Below are 24,473 nucleotides of genomic sequence, written 5' to 3'. Positions count from 1 at the left end.
CCTGGTGCCTTAACCACAGCCCGTGGCGGAGCCAGGTTTTGCAGCCAGAGGGGTGATGGGTCACTGGTGGTGCCTCCCAGTTCAGTGGGTGCACCCCACCCCCTCCTCACCCCACCCAGGGGGCATCAACCATCCGCGGTAGCACCCTCCACCCCGGTCTGCAGCCCTAATCCCAGCCCAGTATGAAGGGGAGGAGGGTGGGCCCGGCTGCGCAGGGCAGAAGCCGTCCCAGGTGAGTGCGGTGTGAGCTCACTATCCAGCCCCGTATGAAAGGTGCTATCACACACCTAAAGATCTCCAGGGGAGGGGGGCAGTCTCATCCCCCGGACCCCTATTAGCCCCACCTCTTGCCCATCCTTCCTGTCTGGCAGCCGCGTTAGCTTTCCACCCCCCACGAGGCCCTTTGCTTAGCTCAGTCCGGACAGGGGCCGGGGTGTTATCCATTCGCTCCCTGCACTGCGAGACCTCTGGATCCATGATCAGTCTGCACCCACAGCACTTCCCTGCGGGCAGGGCCAGCGGCTGGCTGGGCTGCACCGCCTGGAGCCGGCGCAGGAGGACCCTGCTAGGAGCTCTCCTTTCCAAGGAGCGGACACACCACGGCATCTCCCACTCAAGAGCGAGGGCAGGAGCCGAGCCGCCTGCGGGAACCAGCTGGGCAAGCCGTGGGATCCAGCAGGGGGGAGCGCGTCGATCCCACACCAGGGATCTACAGAGAGGAGGCCGGCAGCCGGTCTCCAGGGAGAGGAGGAGTTGAAAAAGGAAGGTGAGTTTTGATTTTACAGATAGTGATGCAGCTCTGTCCTTGACCTCCCCTTCACTCAGAGGGAACGGCTGTTTATTACTCTGCCTGGCTAATGACTTACCCTGCCAGGCGATAATCGATCAAAGAACAGCCCCACATACGCCCTGGCTTCCACCCCTGCCGCCAGCTGATGCAAAGATTCCGAAGCAGCCCGACAGCCACAGCGACCCCGTGATCTCCCCCGCCCCCAGGTACAACCCTGTCGTATCTTCTTGGTTTCACAGGCCCTAGCTGCCTTCCCGAGCCCGTGGCCCATCCAGGCCTTCAGTGTGATTCTGCCCCCGCTGGAGCCAATGGGGCTGGGCGCAGGATTTGGGGGCTTGCTGTGACCTGATCCCCTGAGGCAGCTGCAGTCATCGTGTGGACGCTGCCAGGGTCTGCTGCTGCCTACCCACCCCCTTCCCCAATTTGCCAGAGACCTTGGCCCCTGTGGAAATGAGCTGTCCGCTTCCAGATGCCACCGCCCCTCGCGCCCGCTCCTCAGCATGGTTTGGCACCGTGGTTAAGCTGCCATCTAAAAAGATGGAGCCACGTTATCACTGGGGGCTTGATTGTGCCCCCAGTGAAATTAACAGCAAAGCTCCCATCTACAGGGCCTGGACGGGTTGTAACCGAGACTTGTCAGAGCCAGCGTGGGACTCTCCGGGAGCGTGCGTAAGAGCAGCGCAGAGCTGTCCCAGGGGAGCAGCTCGCCCTGTAAACAGCCGACTTCCGCCAGTGGGCTACCCTCCAGAGCAGCGGGGGAGATGGGTGCCAGTCATTCGGGGCAGCTCGCAAAGCTCCCTCGGGGAACTGAGCTGATCCCCCAGAACCCAGCCCCTTGCCCTCAGCAGGACAGCGCTGACTCGCTGGGGACGGGAAGGGGAACAAGTCACAGCACCCACAGAGAATGGGGCCATTCCGGGCACTATTCCGCAGGGCTGAGCTACCTCGGGGGATCAGACGTCAGCTACCGTGCAGGGGGGCGATATATACTGGGAGCAGAAGCTTTCACGTTGGAAACATGTTACACTGCAGTAGAGGGAGCGTGGCCTAGTGGATCAAACACTGGACTGGGACTCAGGAGCCCGGGGCTTTATTCCCATCTCTGCCGGGCGACCTTAGGCAAATCACTGCTCCGTCCGGTGCCTCAGTTTCTCTACCTGCAAAGTGCTTTGAGATTTATCGCCGGTGAGCCCAGAAGGGGCCATTATGCCCATTTGGTCTGATGCAGGCCAGAGGCCCTCCCTTGGCGAGTCCTGCTTCAAGCCCGCGCCTGACAAAGAGCGCCACGTAAAAGCGTGACATGATTATTACAGTGCTTCTCTATCACGTGTGATCCCAGAGCGGTGAGACAGGAAAGGGTCGCCTGTCAAGTGCTGAACATGGTGTAATGATCATCACACCCTTCTATTTGTCAAGCGCCTTTCCTCCCAAAGGCAAGGGAAAAGCTTATCTACCTGCCTAGTACATTTCAAAGCCACCTCTGGCCGCGCTACCGGAGCCGTGTGGTTATTTATCCTTACGTGCAGGCACTCACATAGGAGCGCACACAACCAGTCACTTCGCCGGCTGGCTACGGCTCCAGGGTGCGGAGTGAACTGCAGGGGGGGGGGGGGAAAACGTTGGCTGAGAGAATTCAATTCCCCGCGCTGAAATCAGGACACTAGGTGCACCAAAAAGTGCCCTGGGAGTTTGGGATGAAATTCTCCCCCATGCACAGGGCTTGGGCGTCAGTTACCTCCCGCTGCAGATCTGAAGAGGTATGTGGGATTTAAGTGGCCGCATGCTGGGGGGCAGGTTTTCAAGGGCTCAGCAGCGCCAGATTTGTAAAGCAACTGAAATCAATGGGAGTCAGGAACCTAAACACCTGTGAACACCCCGGCCTCCCTGCAGCTCCCCCAGGACAGTTTCAGCAGCCGACGGGCTGAGTCCTTCGGAGAGTCCAGACTCACTTGCGGGTGCTGATCCCGTCTGCGAGCCAGCCCCTGGGACGGCAAGCGGTCCAGTACTTGGCTTTCTGTCCCAGTGACCTGCCGGGAGCTGACCCGTGCATTCCACCCAGGGCTAATAGGCCCCACTGCGTCCCCCTGGCGAAGGGGTGGTGGGCGCGGCTCTGCGTTTGCGCTGAGGGCGCGTTATGCCCCACCGATGATGTACCGTGAGTGACAGAGTCTGGGGATGGCGGGGGCCGCTGCGGAGTTTTTAATTCAAGAGCCCTGTACGGAAAGCAAAGGAGGCAGCATCTTGCCTTGCCCGAGACAGGGCTGGCCGGGCTTCCAACTGTGACCTCATGGGAATGGGAATAGCCATCTGATTAACCCCTTGCAAACCGGGGCGCTGGCACTGCCTGGCACCCCACCGCCACGACAGAAGTGGCATGTCCTTCTGCGTTTGAGAAGCATCTAGCTAAAGAGCGGACAAGGAAGGGCAGGGCACGGAATTGCCTCTAAGCAAAAACATGGCCTGTTTGGTCAAGGCCACCCGTCAGCTGCTGTTGGGGAGGGTCTGACGCCAGCGGGCTGCGCTGAGCAGAAACCCAACAGCGATTAGCCTTCCGGAGGGCAGCGCTGCGCGGCAGGGGATCTCTGGCGGAGGCACCAAGGTCAGGGAGATGAGCGCCTTCCCCCCTGCAGTCTGACCCCCCCAAAAGGGAGGAATGGCCATTTCCCAGCCTGCTCCTCCTTGGCCAGCAGATCTCACAGCTGCTCCAGCCAGGCCGGCTTTCCCTGGAGTGACGGCCCCAGAGGGAGGCGGACAGATGGGCTGAGACGTGCAGGCCCGGTGTGCCTGGCCCTGGTGTCGCCCGCATGTCCCTGGCTTGGATGTTCCCCTTGGGGTGGCAGGGAGTCAGTCACTGCACAAAGATCCACCAGGTGCTGGGTGGACAGGAGTCCCGCCCCACAGCCTGCAGGTGGGGACCGGTGACCTTGCTTTGCGGTTCATCGGAGGAGCAGGAGTGGGGCACGTGCACGACTGACCCTTGCACTTGGAGCCGTCAACCACCGCGGCAGATGCAGCACAGTTGAGGGCGACTCCCAGGCCCCCCTCGCTCCCATCTCTGACCCCACGCTGGGCACCAGAAGCTGCAAGGCCGGGATAATGGATGGAGAGCAAAATACAACTCGCTCCTCTACCGTCACCCCTGGCCCAGACCCCCGGTCCCTCTCTTTCCAATCTCCAGGCTGTCAGAGAAGGGGGAACAAGGGGCTCTAAGAGCTGCCCATCGCCCAAGGATCTCAAAGCACTCTGTAATTAAATAGGCGTTCTCCCCATTTTACAGAAAGGGAAACTGAGGCATATGGCGAGATGAAGTAACCCTGTCTCCCAGAGCAAGAAGAACCAGCTACTTCAGAGGAAGGGGTAAGAACCCCACAGTGGGCAGAGGTGGGATAATCTGCCCCTTACACAGGCCTCCTTCTGATCCCTAACAGAGATTGGCTCAAGCCCCGAAGCATGAGCTTTAATATCTTCTTTCTGCATTAACTATCATAACTCCGCATATGCTGGTTATCCACGCCCTCTTGGAACCTTGCTACATTCTTGGCCTCAACTGCATCCTGTGGCAGTGAGTTCCGCAGTCTAACCACACAGGGGAATTTTCTTGGAAGTTGGCATTAGAAGGTGGACATCAGGAAACAGGGGGGCCCCATGCTACTCCTTGTAATCCAAGGGTGTGTGGTCTCTACAGAGAATGCACAAGCGCTATCTGGGTTAGGTACACACTGTCTGCACACACTCACTACACCCCTGCAGAGAACAGAGATATCATCATCTTCCAGGTGGGGAACTGAGGCTCAGAGAGACTAAATGACTCATCCAAGGCTGCACAGAAAGTCTGTGGCAGAGTAGGGCCTTGTTCCTGGGTCTTCAAAGTTTCCAGGGGTCACTCTAACCACTGGACCCACCTTCTTCTCCAGGTTCATCTCACTTACTGGGAGCCGGGGGTAGGAGAGCAGCAGGAGGGCTTGTCTACACTTGGAAATTTACCAGGATAAAATAATGATTCTAGAAATAGCTAGTTCGGGAAATTTCCAACGGTAGAGAAGTCCTTGGCTGCTCCTCTCCCAGGGAAACTAGTTAACAAAGGGCCTGTGTAATACACCGGCAATGCTCTCCCCCACACACCTGGCCTTTGGAGAGTGGGGAGAGAGACAGAATTCTCCCACCGCTGGTCTCCTGCAGCCCGCTGGCTTCGCCGCTGTTTAAGCCTCTTATGCAACGGGGGGAGGGGGACGCTTTTGTCTTTTTTTCTTCCCAGAGTTAAAAAAAAAAAAAAAAAAAAAAAAAAAGATACAATTAAGCAATTCGCATAGCTTCCAAAACCTCCAACAATTCTCTACTGTCTGCTAAGAAACAACTTCATTCTATCTGCCTGGCTAGATAAGAATGCCTCTCTCCTCCTTCATCCCCCCCCTTTCCTACCCCCCAGCCCTACTCCCCTCTCTGCCACGGCTGATGTAGCCCTTGCCAGCTTTGTTGGGTTAAACAGGCTGTGCTGGAGGAACGGAGACAGGCCCCCAAACGGGCAGAGGAGACGTGTGGGGGGGAGGCTGTGAGTTCGGGGGGATAAATGGGGGTGGGTGGGGCGTGGGATTATCCTGCCAGCTCAAGCGATGGGGCGGGGGGCATAGAGGGACACAGATCATCAGCCACACGGCTTCGGTATTGTCTCCTCGCCCACTTTTGACGCCCCAGAAGTAGCCCAGATCCAGGGCGCTGGGATTCGGAAGCGCACCTGGCCCCAAACCCAGCCAAGCCGAAGTCCAGGCCCCGAAGAGCTTGACGCGCCCCCGGGAGTCAGAGAAACAGGGGACGTGGGGCGACAGGTGCAGGGAGGCGCGGAGGCATCATCACCCTTCATGGCTGCAGAAGGGTTGGGAGGAAAGCTGCTCCGTGCATGAGGGGCAGCATCGGGCTGGGGATTGGGGGAGGGTGTGGGCAGCAGTGAGGCAGTTTAGAGGTTGATGGGGAGGACAATGGAGCCAGAGACTGATGCGGGAGAGAGGGAAGGTAGCGGAAGGGCTGGAGCAGGGGATGGGGAGAGACGGGTTGAGCAGAGCTAGAAGGCTCTGAGCTCCCCCCAAGCCAGGCACACGAGGCTGGCGAGTCCCAGGCCAAGTGCCACGCCAGGGTCCCACCCTCACCGCCACGTGCACACAGAGACCCTGTCCGGCCAGCCCACCCCCAGCACTGCACCTGCTGCAATCCCGGCCCCCAGGAACAGCACTAAGGGGATCTGCGCGAGCCCCACGGCTGGCTGCCAGCTCCGCTGGGTTTGCTTTCCCTTTTGGTTCCAAGCTGCCTGCTCACGGTTAATCCATTCTAGCCAATCTCGCTCCAGCCTGGTCCTGCAGGGCGAATGGGAGAGGCACGCGCCCTGGGGGCAGATGTCCACCCTGCAAAGCAATGCGGGACTGCCCTTCGGCACACCCCCAGGGTCGGGGCATTCCCCGCTCCTCCCCCCACCCAGGCTGTCCCCATTCAGGCTCTGTTGGCAATGGCTGTGCCTACCAAACAGGGACCCACCCCGGGCTCGGGAGCAGCTGGCACGTGCCCGTAGTGCACAACAGGCACCTCTCCGAGCGGCCACATCGTCCTCCACGACCTGAGTTTTCATTTACCCCTGAACGTCAGTCTCTAGCTGGCATGTCTGCAAAAGAAACGCTCAGCAAGGTGACCCGAGCGGGACCGCGTGGAGCCTGCCGAGAGCCCGGGCCAAGAGCTCGGGGAGGGGCTGACCCCCTGTTCGTCCCAGCGAGGGGTTCACCGGGCTGCCCCAAGATCCTACGATCAACGTCAACAGTGCGAAGGACTGCCCCACGGTAGGACAGGAGACAGACGGTCCCAGAGCAGCACAAGCTGCTGGTTGGGATGGTACCATTCGGTGCCAGGCGTGCATGGTCTCTGGGAGGTCCCATTGCTTCGGTGTTTCCGTGCACTTCCCAACTGCAGGCCGCAAGGCCAGTGCTCCGACCAGAGCCAGAGAGACGGAGCAAAAGGATCAGCACAGGTGAAACAGTGACGCCTGCACTCCAGCCCTCGCCTCCGCTGAGCCTGTCCTAATCCCTGGCTCTCCGGGTGCAGATACTAAGGACAGTTTTGGGGGCACCCAGTAGCTATAGAGCAGTCTGTCCTGGAGAACCAGTTTTTGCTGGATGTTGGGGGGGATCCCCCCAGATTCCTCCCCACACACATGTACTGCGTCCACTTGTATTTCAGAGCTGTTGAGAATTAAATTAGCAATGAAAGGAAAACTAAGCAGGGCGAAAAAACCTCCCTTTGCAACCCCCCCCATATGTTGGTTCCCAATCTCAGCCCCCGTCTTTCCCCAGCCCAGCCGGTCACAGCAGAGTCGCTGGGATCCCAGCCCCTAGCAGCAGCCCCCCCATGGTAAGCCCCAAGAGTCCCCCCACCCCAAAGCAGTCAGGGGCAACACCGACCTGACCCTGCATCCGGAACAGACGAGCCCTTTTCATGCGGATGCTGCTGTACCGGGGCTGCTCGGGGGTAAGACCCCACCGGCGTCAGGCAAAGCCCCCGGGCCTGGGCCAAGCAGCGGGGAGGTGGGAGAGCAGCTGCTGCGGAGGGCTGGGACTCGTAGCACTGGAGTGGCCTGTCCCCAAACTCCCCTTTTCATGCTCCATTCGGTCACATTTTGCAGAGATAATGGCCTGGAATGCGTTCAAGACAGCTGGGCTGGCAATAAATCGCCCCTGCGTGGACGGCTGGAGCCCTTTCAAAGTCCAGCCGGCCACTCTGCTCCATCAGCCGCTGCCCAGCGAACGGATCTAGCTTTGGGGCTATTTGTGTCTCCACTGCCGGGGTCCGGACGGAGGCAGCAGCCCACAAAAACGGGCTCTGCTTCGTCCATGCTTTGCAGGCCCAGCCAGGCCTCACGGCGCAACCAGTTATTTCCCGAGTAGATAAAAACACTTTCCAGCTCCTGGTCAGACACTGAGCTGGCTTAACTCCCCCTAATCCCCTTCCCGTCAGCAAAGCCAGCATCTGACTGTGCCCCCCCACCCATCGGGTGAGGCTCTGAGCGTCCTCAGCCCTGCAAGGAGACCCAGGAGCTCAGCATCCCTGGAGGATTGGGCCCTTCTAGACATGACGAGAACAGACCTGTCTCCAGCTCTGCTCCTCTCTCCACGGCCTTGGAGAAAAGATCTGGCTGGATGCTCAGTGGCTAAACCTCAAGGGATGGGCCTGTGGCCTAGCACCTAGCCTCCCAGAAGCCACCGATCCCGGCACATTACCCAGGGAGGGGTTTTGGGTGGTCCAGTGATTAGGGCACTGGAGTGTGACGCAGGAGACCTGCCTTCTGCTCTGAGCTCTGCCACTTACCTGGGCAAGTTTGTGCTGCTGTTGCCTCTGCCAGCAAGCTCTTTGGGAGAGGGTGTGTGTCTGTACAGCACCTTGCGCAGAAGAGCCCTGATCTCGGTTGGGATCAGGTGCCACTGGACCACTAATAACGTTTACAGCCTGGTCTCGCGCTCAGCACGTCAGACATTCAAGAGTTCAAACGAAGACAGAGCAGACACTGTCCCAAATCCATCTTTGCTCTCTTCAGCTGCCCCACTTCGATCTGGTAATCAAATGCCCCCTGGCTCCCCCTCCGCCTTTGAAATCCCTTGCTCCGTTCTCCCAGTGGCCTGGCCCAGGGGAGTTTTCCTCTCTTGCGTCCCGAAGCAGGTCAGGGAGCATTCTGCTCATGCCATGAGGTGCCCAAGCAGCAAAATGATCCTATTAACCACAGGAAAGGAGCCGGAGCGGGAGGGGAAGGATGGCCCGATGGCCAGGGCACCTGCCTGGCTCTCAGGAGATTCTGGGTTTTGTTCCCTGCTCTGCCCCAGACTTGGTGGGTAAACTTGGGCTAGTGACTAAAGCCTGATCTACACGTAAAGTTTAGACGGATGTAGCTACATCCCCCTGAGGGGTGACCAATCCACCCCCCTGACCGGCACAGCTAAGCCGACCCCCAGCATAGGCGTGGCTCGGTCGATGGACAAATGCTACCACTGCTCAGGGAAGTGGAATTCCTACAGCAAAGGAAAACTCCTTCTGCTGCTGCATCTACACTGCAGGGTTATTGCCAGAGTCCCTGTAGTGTCGGCAAGCCCGCAGCCTCTCCGTACCTCAGTTCCCCACCTGTCCAATGGGGACACACCCCAGCCCTGCCTCCCAAGGAGGATGTGAGGGCAAATAATAGATCAACAATTGTGAGGGGCTCCATATAATTCCCTTAGCTAGACAGGTACGTTCCAGCCCTCTCCAACCCGGAGTGTCATTCCCATTGGTAACACAAGGATGGTAACGCTGCACCAACCTCCCCATGGCTGCCGGGAACGTCACGGAGAGCACTTGAATCCTCCTGCGCTAAAAGCACAGACCCTCGACCCGCTTGAGCGGGAGGAGACTCTCCAGTAGCAGCTTGGAGACTATGACACACAGCTGTGCCGTTCTGACACCATTCTGCAGAGGGCAGCGGTGGCCCTTACGCTCCAGCTGGTTTGGGGCATGCACACGGGAGCTGGCAGGATTAGTCGGTCAGTATTTGCAAACCATTTTAAGGAGGGAAAGAGCTGAACGTTAATATCCACGCGCCCACGGCCAGGTCTTTTATTTCCACCCAGCCTGTATATTTTTCCTAGTTACGTGGCATTTTAAGCGGGATTTCAGAGCACAAAGGGGATGGAAAAAACAGTTGTCGGGCACCCTACCCCTCGACACCTGGAAAAGCCATTACACTGACCCGCCCCAGCTGTGAATTCCCCGCTGCTCCTGCCAGATTGCCCCAGCCAAAGCAGGCCAGAGGCGATTCGGTTTCATCCATTTGAAAAAGATATTGACCTGGTGTGAAATCTCACTCCCAGAGACATCCTCTCCTCCATGGGTAGCTTTGAAGGCAGGGCCACGCAGAATGCGGAGAATGCAAAGGGATGGGAGTGACGGGGCTGGGAGATCTCGGCACAGCTGGGATGCAGCCTGAACAAACCTGGTTATTTATCGCCTATTTCCCGAAGAGGAGGTTGGAGAGTCCTGCAGGCTGATGCTGGGCACCGCAGCCTTTCAGCTCTGAGCCCAGCTAGGATCCGCAGTGAAGAAAGTTGTCAGTAGAGGTGGTTAAAAAAACCAGGAGGAAATCCACCCTCTGAATCGAAATTAAAATTTCAAGCAGCTGGTAGAGCTGGTTGCAAATAAAGGGGAAGGGGGGAGGACTCACAAATATTTTGCCCCCAAATGTTTCCTCTCTTGCATGTTTTTTTCTCTCCTTCCTCATCGAAATGTCACAGGAAACCTCCCGCCCAGTCCAAGGTGCTGCTGTCTGTTTAGGTAACTGTGTGCAATGACTCGGGGGTCCAGGTCTTGGCAAAGCGGTATCCGTATCCCAGACACGGCCACGAAGGGCTCCGTTTCCAGGGCCCCACCCTCCTCAGCATTTCGCATTTGCTATGAAGCTGCCGATGCCGCTCACCTCCGACGGGCTCGTGACCCCTGCCTGCATCCCCCACTCTCTCCCCTGCGGCCTCTCAGGCTTGGGGATCACTCCCCCTAAACAGCCTCAAAGCCTCCTCGTGGGCCTTCTTCAAAGCCCTCCTCAAAACTCTCCTTTACTGCGACCCCTCCCCAAACACTGCCCACCGGCAGGGTTGCTGGTGTGGAGCGAGCACTGCCTGCCACGCTCACCAGTCTGGTCTCACTCTTTTCTTGCACCCCCGTCTGACTGTATCCATCTGTTGTCTCTTGTCTCGGGCTTAGATTGCTGGGTTTCTGGAGCAGTAGCTGGCTTTTTATTGTGCGTTTATACAGCGCCTAGCACCATGAGGCCCAGGTCCATGACTGAGTGCCTAGGTGCTACCGTAATACATCTAATAGCAATACAAATGTACAGCGCCTAGCACCATGAGGTCCGGGTCCATGACTGAGCGCCTAGGTGCTACCGTAATACATCTAATAAATAATATATGGAGATATACCTATCTCATGGAACTGGAAGGGACCCTGAAAGGTCATTGAGTCCAGTCCCCTGCCTTCACTACCAGGACCAAGTACTGATTTTGCCCCAGACCCCTAGGTGGCCCCCTCAAGGATTGAACTCACAACCCTGGGTTTAGCAGGCCAATGCTCAAACTACTGAGTTATCCCTCCCCCCCAATAGCAAAACAAATGTACAGCGCCTAGCACCATGAGGTCCAGGTCCATGACTGAGCATCTAGGTGCTACCGTAATACATCTAATAGCAATAAAAATGTGCAGGGATTAGCACAATGGGGTCCAGGTCTGTGACTATATTGTAAAACAACTAATACCCTTATTCCCATTTTACAGATGGAAAACCGAGGCCCAGAGTCCCCAAGGTGACCAATGGGGGTTAGGTGCCTAAATACCTTTAAGGATCTGGGCCTAAGCAACCTGCCAAGATCTCACAGAGGTGATAACAAAGCAGGGACTTAAAGCCAGGTCAGCCAAGTCCTAGGCCCTACAACGCGCACACACACTCCCACAATAAGCCTGGCCCAGGGAGCCATCCCTCGGCCCCGCTGCGAAGGAACAGCAGAACGGCAGCAGGCACATTGAGGCCAGAGCCTCACACACGGCACGGGGTTCGTTCACTTCTGACAAACACCATTTTGTTCTCTGTTATTGACGCGCTTCGATAGCACATCAGCGCAGTGCGCGATCGGGGGGTTTGGGAGAGGAGCGGTAACGGGAGAGCTCACAACAGGGCTGGCTCTGCTATGCTAGTAGGTCTTTTGCCAGGAAGCAGGGGGGAGAGAGAAAGAGATGCCTCAGCTTCAGCCATGGGATTTAGGAGCACAAGTCTCATTGACTCGCCCTGGACCGTGTGCTCCTAAATCCTGTTGGTGCATTCAGAAAGCTCCTGTGAGCATCAGGGAAGCGAGAGGCAGACAGTATATAGCAAAGGCCCGGCAGACATTAGGAGGAGAAAGGGACAATCCCAGCCCACAGCCCTGTTTTCCAGCACAGAGTGACGGATACTGGGACCCAGGATGCCTTTTGCACACAGTCCACTCACACCCGTCATGGCCTCTGTGGCTCTCCATGTCCCCCAGACTCTTCGCTAGAAGGCTCCCTACGAAATAAGACAGCTACCTCCTGCCCCAGCGTCCTATCACAGTCCAGTGCTCTGGGATAGAGATGGGGCCAGACACCAACAATGCTCGTGGGAAAAGCAGAGAAAGGCGGGTGGGGAGATGGAAATCGGAAAACCGTTTCCAATGTTTGCAGCTCTGGGGAGCTGTTTTGTGACAGTGCCGTGCAGCAGCGCAGTCTAACCTGGCAATACTGAGCAGGGAGGCAGCGCAGTGTTGCAGAGCACCGGGTCACTGCAGCACAGTGCAGTGTAGCAAGCACTGCAGGTGTGGCAGTGCAATGGAGTGGGGCAGTGCAGAGTAGCAGAGCATGGTGGCACTGCAATACATGGGGATCTACCAAGTGTTCCTTTTATAATACTCAAAATCCCCTGCCCATTAGTTCTGTCTGACGGCAGCTTCTAAGGGAATACAGTTCCCCGGCTTTCGTCCAGCTTTCAAAACCAAACTTCCCTCCTAGACAGCAGCGTCTGCCCGGGACCAGGGTGGGGATGGCGCCCCGTATGCACACCCCCTCCTTTGGGCTGGGATCTGCAGCTCACGTTTTGTCCTGGAAACGCCCCCTCTAGAAGGGAAGCCAAGGACCAGAGGCTTAAGCACCAGATGTGCCATCTCATTACTCCGCTCCCTGCCTCTGCTCAAACACTGACGTCAGGACACATCTGGAGAGGGGACATCTGAGTTCTCGAGCCATTTCCTGCAGGTGCGACCCTCCCCCCTTCATGTCCCAGAGCTGGAGAGTCATCCCCCGGGAGAGGCCGGCAATTGAGAAGAGAACCTGGTGGTCTAAACCTCCCTGCGCCTTTATGCAGTGTGCTTTGTGCCAGCTACTCCCACACCAGAGGTGGCCGCATTTCAGCGGGAGTAGCCGCATACACAGTATCATGAACAAGCCACTGTGGCCCAGAGCCTCAAAGGTAGTTAGGCTCTTAACTTTGGAAGTTGGCAGCATAAATACCTTTGAGATCGGGGTTGATTTTATATAGATAGATAGATAGATAGATACACACACACACCACTGCCCTGTAGTGGCTGGAATCAGAACCTCTCCATGGTGTGTCATGGACCCTATACTGCTAACAGAAATTCTCCTTTAGCTCAAGTGCTAGGTGAGGGCTGGGCGTTTGGAGCTGCAGGACCCGAGTTCTACCCCTATTGCCTGCATGGAATATTGAGGGGCCAGGCCCTGTAGTGCAGCAAAGTCCCTCTATGGCCACAGCTCAGTAACTGGCGACCCCTGGGAGTGGAGATGCTGTAGAAAACATTCGTGGAGGGGATCAGCAATTTCACCATCACACCCACCCTCAGTCGCCACCACAGCCAAATGTTCTCTTAGCCCCCGTGCCAATAGCTGGTGCTTTTCAGAGCAGAGAGGCCTGGGTTTGATCTCAGTGGACCATGCGTGATGGCTTCACTACCACGCTGCGTAATAAGCGAGAATGCCCTGGATAGGACTGGGAAGCGCACGAGAGGAATGGGGAAGAGAAACAATCAGGAGGCAGAGTTTCCCCCACATTGTCTCCAGTTGGGCTCCAGGCTGCAGCCCAGGGGAGTCCAAAGAGCCCCGCAGTTCAGGGGTGTTCAGATCAGGGCCCATTCTAGTTTGGGGGCACAGGCTGATCCCTAGGAGATGTCCCCCCATGGGTAGTTTCTAAAGCTCTCAGTTTGGCTTCAACATTCCCCCTTCCAGATCACAGCCTCACCCACCTCCTACCCCCGGCTGGGTCTCGCTGCCGAATTAAAAATGTATTGTTCAGGGTAACAATAATTCATCCGACGTCTAATGCTCAACATTTTGTCAGGATTATCCTGATTAACCCGGAATTAATCCTGATCTCAATGTTAACTGGATTAATGCTAAAATCGGATTAGTGGTTAAACCGGACCCCTTGACTAACGCAGGGGGCCTTCGCTAACAGATGTGCGCGGGCTGCCCCTGGGAGCCAGATGTGAGAGGGAGCTGGGCAGGGACTCGCCAGCCTGGAAGGGGCCCTACCAGGTATTTATTAAAGAGGGTACCCCTGCAACAAGGGTACTGGTAGCATTGAAGTCCACTCTAATCACTGCCAATGCACAGGCAAACTGCTCAGCTCTCCAGCAGAGAGGGAGGGAAGGGAACAAGAAAGAAAAGAAAGAGAAAATGAACGAGAGGGAAAGAGGAAGAACAAGAAAAACAGTGAAAAAAGAAAAGCAAGAGAGAAAATGAAATAAAGACGAACTCGAGAAAGAAAGAGAGAAAGCAGGAGAGATACAAAGAATGAGAAGCCTGACTCCAGCCTTGGGATTCCCAGTCTCCTGCTCCCACCGGAGCCCGATAATTCCTCTCCATAGGTAGCATAGGGGGCTGCTAGCAATCCCCCGCCTGGCAGGTCCCCGCAGCCCTTCACTCCTCGGCCTACCTGCTGAATATTTAAAAGCCTTGATTCTCTGCAGCCTCATGAATATTGACAGCAGTTTGTTTCCTGCCACCTTCGTGCGGATTGTGACGGTCCCTTCCCAGCTGCGGGCAGGCGGCTCAGGGCTGGGCAGCAGCTCCATCCCCACGGATCCGCCACCTGCCTGTTCGGGAGGGGGGGGCTGTGCAGGCTGGTGAGGGCAATGCAATCAAATCCTGCAGCCCCCAGCCTCCCCTCTTTGCACCTGCCCTTCCCAGGGGTGGATGCTTCGGGATTCCCCTTCAAAAGCCCACAGGGGCCTCTCTAGTCTGAGAGCAGCAGAGGGGCCCCCACCCCCAGACCGACATGGCCCCCCCCAAGCAGGCCCAGCCTCAGTCACCAGGCAACCAGTTGACAAACTAACTCGGGTCCGATGCCCATCTCCCTGTCCCGCAGCAGGACCAGAGAGGGCGGCAACATCCTCACGCAGCCGCTCCAGCTATAGGACTGGAAGGGGGAGCCACTGGTGCTTCCCCCCTTCCCCGATCGCAAGGACGTCCCCAAAGAGGGTTCTTGGAGCAGAGCTGGCTCTCCTGACTCTACCGCAGTCCAGATCTGGCAAGTGGGAATCAGGGCCAAGCACAGGGAGGAGGGAGATGAGGGTGAGCTGGCCTGGCCCTGCTGTGGAGACAAAACGGGGACCCTCAGATCACAGTGATGATTGGTAAACCAACAGCTCCCCACTCCTCCCCACTCACTCCCTCTCCTCGAGTCCAGGGGCACACGTCCCCACTGGGAGCCCGCAGCCGCACGGCCTCTGCTACTGCAGCAGCTTTTTATTGGGGTGCCTTCCCCTTCTCTCCTGACATCTCTCAGCTCGCGCTCCCTGAGCCCAGCAAGTGTCCTCAGTGGGGAATGAGCAGGGAGTGGAGATGCCCCGGCCAGCTCTCCTGACCCCTGGGGATGAGCCAGATCAGAGGGAATGGGGTCCCCAAGGAAGCGGAGCCTGGCTTGGGGACTCCTCCAGAGTGGTCAGGGAGATGGCCTCGTGGGGGACGTGCAGCAGAAAGGAGACACCCCAGCCCCCCATGGTGGGGTGGGGGGAAAAAAAAATCACAGACCTGGATTCCCATCCACTGGGAGTAGATCCCAACAGACACAGGCCCCTAACTGGCCAGGAGCATGACAAGATCCTGGCACGACAAGATCCTGGCACTAGTGATGTGCGCGTTGGTGTGTGTGGAGATACCCCAAACCTGGGCTCGTATCCCACGGCACGACAGACCAACAGGGGGATCCCCATCCCTGGGAGAGGGAGGGGACAGAGCTGTCGAGCATCACTGATTCTTCTGTCAAGAGGATAGCTGCGAGAGAATCCCCCATCCCCAGGCTGCTCATCCCGCAAGGCTGGGGCAGGCAGGGTGCCCCCCCGCCCCGTGGCATAGCTTCCCGGCCCGGTGGGATTGCCCAGTGCGCTTGGCCAGGCCGGTCACGTCTGCAGCCAGCGCCAGGCGTGCTGGGAGACTGCGGCTCACGCTCAGGCTTCTAATCCATTCCAGCCTCGGCTGCCGCCGCAGTCCTGTCGACATTTACCCTGGCAGGCTCCTCCGGCAGCTGGGTTAAGCTGAGGCCTCATTAAATCTCTCTGCTCTCCAGCGATGCTGCCTCGCACAGCTTCAGCCCCCGAAAACAGCAAATTACCGCAGCCTACCGGGGGATGCCTGGAAATCGGAGAAAAAGTCGGGAGGGGGGCGGACAGCCCCTGCCTTGGGCTGGCGAGCACTTACAGACCCACCCCAGGGCATGGCCGGGGGGTTGGCCCCCAGGGGGTACTGAGGATCTACTGAGGATCTCACTCATATATACTGTCCCCTCCTCTGTTCTGGGGCTAGGTCGGGCCCTGGGCAGGAGACCCATAGTACCAACCTTACTGCCCTATTTGGTGGGGATTCTTCTCCCCCCCCCCCACCCCAGGAAAGCCCCAAATTGCCACGAGCCCCTCCCCCTCGGACAGGCTGGCAAGTGCTGGGGGAAATTTCTTCTGCCCCTGCCTCTCCTCCCCCAAGCATCCCTGGGCAAGCCAGCGAATGGGGCACGAGTCATGCGGCGGCACCCAAACACCTCCACCTTCTTATACTAACCCCCCACCCCCAAGTATCCTGCAATAAAAGCCTGTCTCCCCACCGGCCTGGGCAGCACAGCTGAGACAAAAGGCCGGCAGGAGGGCATGAGAATGAACATTTATTGCAGGCGGGAGCAGGAGGGACAGGATTACAGGAACTAAACCTGCTTGGCATTTGCCTGTCTCCGAGTAAATATCACTGCTGTGTATAGGACTGGTTAAGCAAACGCCTCAAGTCCCCAGCGGGATGGGAAAAGCTTCCAGGAGTCCCACCCCCTTAGCATCCATGAACAAACCTCTGCCCACACAGGACTTCCTAGCCGACATTATGCTGTGGCCATCTGGAATGTGGGACAGAACCCAGACTGCTCCAGCCAGCACAGGGCCCTGCCATTTAAGCGAAGGGAGAATCTCCATTTGCTGTTAGCCGTATAGCGCTCATGACACAGGGCTGAGACAGTCCAGCTGCACTCAGCAGAGAGCAGAAATGCACACTGTCTCTCTCTCCTCCTCCTCACGCCTACAGGAGGTTTCAGGAACTTTTATTCTGCTCATGTGAAGTTTCCAAAAGTTCTGGGACTCAACGGGAGTTTTCCTGGAAGGACTAAAGGGACCTGTGCTGAGCCCTTTCTCTGCTCGCTGTTCAGGCCACAAGTGACATGAGTTTTAGGAGGTCTCATCCCTCTCCTTAGTAGGTATTTGTTCACATCGCAAACACAATTCGACTTTAAAAGCTGTCTCTCCCCAGGCTAGTTCCAGGGGAAGGCTAAAGGGGCAGTCTTGTCTGTGGAGAGCAATGAACACTGGGTGCTGTAGATCAGGATTGATGGGCCTTGGCAGAGCTGTGAGAGATGCTCAGGACTGGAAGAGCAGCAGGGCAGGATGGAGGTGCATTGGTAGATCTGCCCCGGAGATTGCACAGAGGCTGCCTGCATCCTGCTTAGCTCTAAACCAGCCTTAGCCAGCTCTGACTTTCACACCAGCCAAATTCTCCTACAGTCTATGTGAAAGAGACACCCCGTGCCCCTGGCAGCCCAGGGCATGGGTGGAGGGGGGGCGGGGGCTTCCCCAAGCTCATGCCCTGTCCTCCAAGGGTGGGATCTCCATTCACACTAGCCACGTTCTCACTCCTGGGATGAGCTCTCATTGCCGACTGCCTCATTGCCAGCTACGCCCTGGAGAGGGCAGGATGGTGGAGCAGGCCCTGGCGGAGCGACTTGGGCTGAGAGATGGGAAAGTTCATCGAGAGGATCAAACTATTTGACAATTACGGGAGCTAAGGGCCCTGGCAGAGGTCGCTGCTCGCCCCATCCCCGTTGCCTGGGCTGCGGTTGCTAGGTAACCGAAAGGTCGCTGGTTGCCAGGCTGGCCGGATGAGGGACTCTGAAATATGCAGTGGGACAAGGAGACCAGAGGCTCCGTGACAACAGCCGAGGAGAAAGGTTGGACTGATGGGCAGCCTGACTGATGGGATGAGTCATACGTGTGATGAGCTGGGGCTGGCTCAACTCTACACGGCCTAGCATTAGGATGGTGGGGGACAGGGCCTTGGCACAGACCCCATGCTGGGCAGGAGAGGGCATATCAGCAGACAGGCCTCCTTGTCTGTCTAGTCACCTATACAGCCCCCATCATGATAGTCCCCCACCCCACTGCATCCTCCTCCTTCAACAGGCTAGGGACAGAGGGTCTAGGGCACGCCAGATCTCGGCTGGCTGGCCCCTGTCCAGGCGGATACAGATGGCGAGCTCTACGTTTATGTAAGCTCAGGGGTGCAAAAGGGCTCTTGCAGACCAGGGGGAAAAGTCAGGCAGCTTGAAAATCCCCAGAAGCTGCAGGAGAAGCCCCTTGCATCTGCTCTTGGAGATCCTTTTCTAGGCAGACGGAGCAGCTCCCCCCTGGCTGAGCCCCCATTGCTTGTGCCCCTCTGAGTGGTGGGGTCAGATAGCTGGGGACCGGCCCTTGCATGGCAGAGTGGGATTTAACCCTTCATTGCTCTTTCCCATAGGTGGTGTGGGTCACAGCCTCCCTTAGGAGATCCAGCCAGGGACGCTGCTAGGCCATGCCACCACTCTCTCCTTCCCAGCCAGAACGGAGAGGGAACGTCACCCACCAGCCCCAAAGACCCAGGCTGTGTCCTCCAGAAAAAGGCACCTCCCACTGCACAGCCCCTGCCAGACCAAGCCACACGCGTGCCGAGAGGGTGCACCGAGATCTCCCGGCAACGCCGCTGACCTTGGCAGGCTGCCACAGCTTCGCTCAGCCAACACAGTTCATCGGGCAAGGTGGTGGGAGGAAAGATTCTGTGAAATGGATCAACTTTGCACTGCACAACAACGGGGCGAAGGCTGGCCTGGGCGCTGCCAGGGAGGAGTGGGAAAGCCGGGGTCCTCGGCCCTGCCAGGAGGGGCTTGTTGGGATGCCAGGTTTGCGGTTTAGGGGGTGACCATGCCCAGAGCAAAACAATAAAGACTTTGCCCTGGGTCCAAGGATGCCAGAGTCCTTTACAGACCATCATGAGTTAACCCCCTGCCGCAGAGCATGTATCATTAGCCTCATTTTACAGATGAGGAAGCAGACACAGGGAGCTGGAGTGACTCACCCTACGCCATCTGCTGAGTCTGGAACCGGACCCAGATCTCAGAACTCCCAGTCCAGTGCCCGAGCAGCAACCTGCCCCTTCCTCTCCTGCGGAGGGTAAGAATCAGGAGTCACTCCTCAGAGGGGAATATCCCCATTTCTATTGCTCCGTGATTTGAGCAAACAACATTCCCGACCTTGAAACAGTCCCTCCTTCTACTCTAAACGGCCTTAACCAAACTGGCCTAGAGTGACCAGCCGAGAGCTGGAACTCCAGGCTGGTTGGAGACCCAGAAGCTGTGGGTGAAGCCTGGAGGCAGAGCTGGTCTATGGGAGGTGGGATCTCCTGTCGCTGCCTGTTCCTCAGGCTTCCTGTTGCGCCCTTAACGCCGGCGTCATCCGTTTCCTTGCCTGGGAGGTTTACAGAGAGGGCTGCGGCACCGGTGCCCGCTAGGGCAAGTCCACGGTTTTCCGAGCTTCATTGGGAAGAAGGGTCTGAATGACCTTGAAGAGTTTCCACCCCACATCACGTCCCCGCTGCCGCTCATGTTCCACCTGCCCCCCTGTTCGGCACCAGCCCGTAAGACCCCTGGGATGTGGGGGAGCAGCGATTTCAAGAGAGGGAGAAAAGCCTGATCGGCCTCAGGCAAAGACCCAGAGAGACAGCACTGCCCATCCCTAGCCTAGCTCAGTCACACTGGCGGTACGTCCCCTGCACTGGTGCCCAGTTCTAGGCAATACACCGACACCGAGCCCCTTCTCTTCCCCGGAGCTCTGGCGAGGCAGTGCCCATGAGGACAGCCGAAGGGGGAGTCAGACAGCGCGGCTCCCCTGCTGCTCCCTTAGAGGTCACTGTATGAATCACAGTGAGGGGAGGTTTCCGAGAGCTCTGCAGAGCCCAAGCACGGGATAAGGGGTGTGAACATTACGTGGCAAGAGATGGGGAGACGCAAGGAGGGAGCGGATAATAGTCTAGTCAGCTCAGGATCTAATCACCACCAGACCGAGCGTTCGCACAGCACCACGGGCAGCTTTACGTAGACAGCCCCAGCAGGGGAGCGCAGAGCACCATGCAGAAGAGAGGTGGGGGTTCTCCCTGCTTTACCGAGGTGGAAACGGAGGCATGGAGCTATGACACAAGCCACACCCAAGCAAGCTAGTTGATGCCCAGAGCCTTGCTTCAACCACTAGGCCAAGTTGCCTCTCAACGTTCCTAGTTATCTCCGCTAAGGGGACTCAAATCTCATGCTTCAGGGTATTGGTTGTGCTGCTGGAAGGGCCAGGAAGGAATTAGTCTCTCCCCTCCCATGTGCCGCACCACCCACCTGCTCAGGTACATTATTATTATTATTGCCTTCCTCTGAAGTATCAGGGACAGGGCACTGCAGGATGCAGGATCCTAGGCTGGTCTGGTCCAATATGCTCCATTCACCATCCCACAGCGCCTAGAGCTGGTCACATCAGGGGCTTTGACACCCACCAGACGAGATCCTAAACCCTAACCCGGATTGCCGGCTTCCCAGCGGACTGAGCAGCCTTGCCTATGCCCTGGTGTGGCAGCTCACAACCAGACACTTCACACTGTGCATCACACAACTCCCCCATGGCACCACAGTGCAGCAGAGGCTCCAGAGAGACTGTTTTACTGCCTGCGAACTCGAATGTACTTCCGGGCTGCTTTTAGGATTCTCTTTCCAAGTCTGTTACAAACCAGGTGCTAGTTGCATAACATGGGTTCAACCCTGCCAGAGGCTAGAGCCCTTCAACAGCTCATTCAAGGTATGTCTATACTGCACCGTAAACCCAGGCTCAGATATGGGTTCAAGCCGCCCCCCCCCTGCCCCCAGCCACACAAATCATTTGGGGGTGGGAGAGGGGATTTAAAAAGGTCTCCCTTCCCCCACCCCACTGGAACCCCAAACACAAGATGCTTGTGCACAAGCAGCAAAAAGTGAAGCCGATCGGTGCAACGTAATCGTGCAAGCTGAGTGCAGATCGCCGCTCAGCAGGCTGCACGTGGTGGTGGGGAGTGGTGAAAATGGTGACAAGCAGATCGGGGAGGGAGGGATTGTATTTGGAATCCTCCGGTCTGTGGATTGACTACGAACAGGCCGAGGATCAGAATTATCCTCTGCCCATCTAGGACCTTGACCTAGCACCTGGGTGAAGAATTGAACTGGATTCCTGGAATGGCCTGAACCTCTGTTTCCATTCACTGCTCTTTTCCCAGAGCCAAGGAGCCAGGATTCTGCCCTCTGCTACCCGGGTGTAAGCCCAGAGCAGACACTGATTGCAGTGCTTTGACTGTGGATTTAAGGGGGTGGAACGGAGAGCCGAAGGTGACTCAGACACGCGAGAGCCCATCCTGCAGAACCGGGCAATAGCAGCTGTGTCCTTCTCATGAGCGTCAACCGCTCCTGAATCACACCCCAGAACTAACTGAACGCTGCAACCCTGATGAGAGATCCCTGACTCCCAACCCCCACTTGCGCACACAGAGATGGAGGAAGGGTGAAAAAGCGCATGCACTTTAAACAGAAGCGTGGGGAAAAAATAAATTCAGAAATACTGACCTTAAAGCTCCAGTAGTTGGGTTGCTAACAAAACAAAAACAAAACAAAAAAAACACAAAACAAAACAAAAAAAATACCATTAAGATGCTGCTTGGAGAACAGTTGACTTTAAACTGGGAGATGAAGCTTGGTTTAGTTTCTGTTTAAAGTCCCCTCCCTTGTATTGTGTTTAGCGTCATGCTGCTATTGCCTCTGGGTGGGTGGGGGCACGGGAGTTGGGGGACCAGGGGAACATGCAGCCAGGCAAGAGGGGACAAACACACACGAGGGTTCGATGCGGGTTAGGAGTCAAACGGAAGAATGGAGGGGGCATTGTGATGCCAGGCCTGGATAGTAGCATGACCCACAAAGTTCATGCCAGATATTTCTAAAGGCTACTGGCGCGGTCCTCCTTGGCCGGCTTCCCTGCTAGGTGGGTCTCTCCAGGGAAATTTTCTTTTAAAGGGATTCCCTCCAGTCCCCACGCATCCTTCTGTGCCCAGCAACCCCTGCAGGGCTGATCCTGAGGGCAGGGAACAGAGCAGAAGTAGTTGGCTCTCCTTTAGAGCGTTTGCAAGGCTAAGAGCATCGCCGGCATCTAGCCGACATGCTTTGGCGACCCTCAGTTATAGCACACAAGTTCCTGGATAGCCAAGCAAACCAGAGGCCACGGGATCCTTCCCTTAGGGTTATGTCTACACTGGAACTGGAGAGAGAATTTCCAGCACCAGTGTAGACGTGTCCTTGTAGGTAAGGCCCTAGTTGAATTGCAGGTGATCTTCAAATACTTGCAGCTGAGTTGAGGACAAGACGTGGAAAATCATGGAAAAGTAATAATGGACCGTTATTCATAGCGGTAAGTCAGAGAAGACTTATTCATTTAAGAAAAATTTGCTGGAAGGATATAAACACACAAGTATTGTTATGCCAGCGAATATTTTTTTGATAACCAGACATTTTGCTGCAACTATATTAGTCGTTAAAAAAAAGTGACTGGTACAATACAAAATTCAGAAGACGAAAAGTCTTAACTCAACTGCTGTAGAAACCGAGTTGGGTCATTTTAGCCCCGCACTGCGTGTTACAGGCACTGCGTGTTAGTGCAGTACCAATTGCATACGCAAAACGTGTGCAAAACTGTGGACTGTGCAAAATAAGCGAGTTAAAAGCAAAACTGCGGTGGAAGCCAAATATTGCGGGAACCACAATATTGCGCATGAAGTGGGGCCTTACTTATAGGAGGTCAGCTGGTGACTAAGGAGGGGAGAGTAGATGGTTTTAAACCTCCCTCGAATGCCCTTATTGGTTAGCCCAGATTTGTCCCCACAGAGGATCCCTTACCCTTTAAAAATACACACATGAACCCAGTGCCCACTGAGCTAGCATGAGAAAGGGCAGTGGAGAGGGGCGAGGGAGAGTACCCAAGGCTCCCCGGCTCTGCGTTAGGGATTGGCCAAGGCTGCCTTCGTCACGTGGGCCCAGTCCGGAGCAAAGCAGCAGGACAAATACTTGTCCCCTGCTGTCCGTGCAGCCTGGCACGGGGTCGAGTTAAGGATTCCCTGGCAGGCCCCAGCATGCCAGCCCCATGTACCACAAGCCAAGGGCATGCTTTCCAGCTGCAGCGCCCTGCAGCGCTAGGTGCCCAAGGGGAACCTGGTTCCTGCTCTTTAACCAAGGAGATTAAGGGCCAGGAAGAGACTGTCCCTCTTTGCCCCCAAGGCCCTTGCTAGCAGAGATACTGTCACGAAAAAAGGCCCTGCAGGATGCCAATAGCGGGACTTTGCTCTCAGGAAGCAGAGGAGATAATCGGCTCAAACGCATGCATGGTTGGAGCTAACCCCGGGAGGGGGGTGAGCAAAGGGGCGGAATCCAGACAAGGGCAGCCCACTGGGACACAAGCAGCCCTGGGGCGCACTCGCTCGCCCAGCCAGCGGCTCAATGAGGTACTAGTGTGTGTCAGATTTGGCATGGCCTGTGTAGGGGGTATCTGAGGCCCATTTGCTCCTAGAGGACAATAGGAGTCCAGTGGGAAACGAACAAAACCCGGTAACTGAAAATACAGATCGAGATCATCATTAGAACCCTGCTCTCACACACCCCTCCGCAGAGGGAGAGTGGAGACGCTTGACAGAAGCATCAAAAAAGGCTTCTTGCAACCCCAGGGCTGTGTCTAGGGACGGTAACTGGACAGCGCCGTAAGTGTCAATACAGCCCAGACCGGGGCCATATAAGTTGATCCAGGACTGCCTCCGCGCTAACTCCAGGCAAACAACCCCCCTGCACAACAAAGGAGTTTCTGCATTCCTGGAGCCTGGAAAAGCCACCCATCCTGTGTGGGAGGGAGGCGGCTCTCTCTTTACAGGGACAATCTATGGAAGTCGCCCTGTAGGAGGGGAAGACTCCTGGATTTTGACCCAAGGGCCTCATGGCATTTACCCCATTGACACAGCAGCTCCAGTGGGGAGGGCAGACCAGCTGGCAAATGGTCCTGGCTCTTCCCTCCTCCCCCCCCACCTCTCCCCACTCTTCTCCCAGGCTGCCCATCAACCCCATGCTTTCCAGAGGGCTTGAAGGCTTCGCCAGGTCCCTTCCAGCCCCTCATTTCTATATGTCCATGCTGGTGCAGCTAAGGGTACGTCTACCCTGCAATAAAAGTCCGGCAGCACCGACTCTCGGAGCCTGGATCAACTGACTCTGTTTCCCTCTCTGGGCGCCAGCCCAAGCCTGAACGTCTACACCGGACTTTTTAGCAAGAGCCCGCATCAGTTGGACTGGGCCAGCCACGGCCATGCTGCAGGACTTTTACTGCAGTGTAGAGGTACCCTAAGAGGTAAGATGCTTTCCCTTCTAAAAGGGGGGGCCCTTGCTGATATTCCACTGGCCCGTAAGTCCTGGAAATGTTGACAGCGGAGTAAACCCTCCCACCAGCAGGATCTAGAGAAA

The 24,473-nt window shown here is 56.7% G+C and overlaps 1 protein-coding gene across 19 annotated transcripts in view; it reads right to left on the bottom strand.

Moving 5' to 3' along the window:
* The window catches only part of SRCIN1 (SRC kinase signaling inhibitor 1), a 183,998-nt gene that overhangs the window by 44,441 nt on the left and 115,084 nt on the right, over positions 1–24,473 (bottom strand). For 15 of the 19 annotated variants that reach the window (XM_024100746.3, XM_042844553.2, XM_042844552.2 and 12 more), the window contains one exon: positions 21,552–21,575. The exons of 3 other annotated variants lie outside the window; for them this stretch is intronic. In XM_024100746.3, coding sequence (XP_023956514.1) covers positions 21,552–21,575 — 24 coding nt within the window. Of the gene's footprint in view, positions 1–7,227; positions 7,389–21,551; positions 21,576–24,473 lie in introns of those variants that run through there. One more of the 19 variants, XM_042844557.2, reaches the window with a different exon arrangement.

This window comes from Chrysemys picta, chromosome 24 (genome assembly GCF_011386835.1).
Source record: "Chrysemys picta bellii isolate R12L10 chromosome 24, ASM1138683v2, whole genome shotgun sequence".
Lineage (NCBI taxonomy): Eukaryota > Metazoa > Chordata > Testudines > Emydidae > Chrysemys > Chrysemys picta.
Note: the sequence above shows the minus strand (reverse complement) of the source record. Positions and strands in the feature narration are given on the sequence as shown.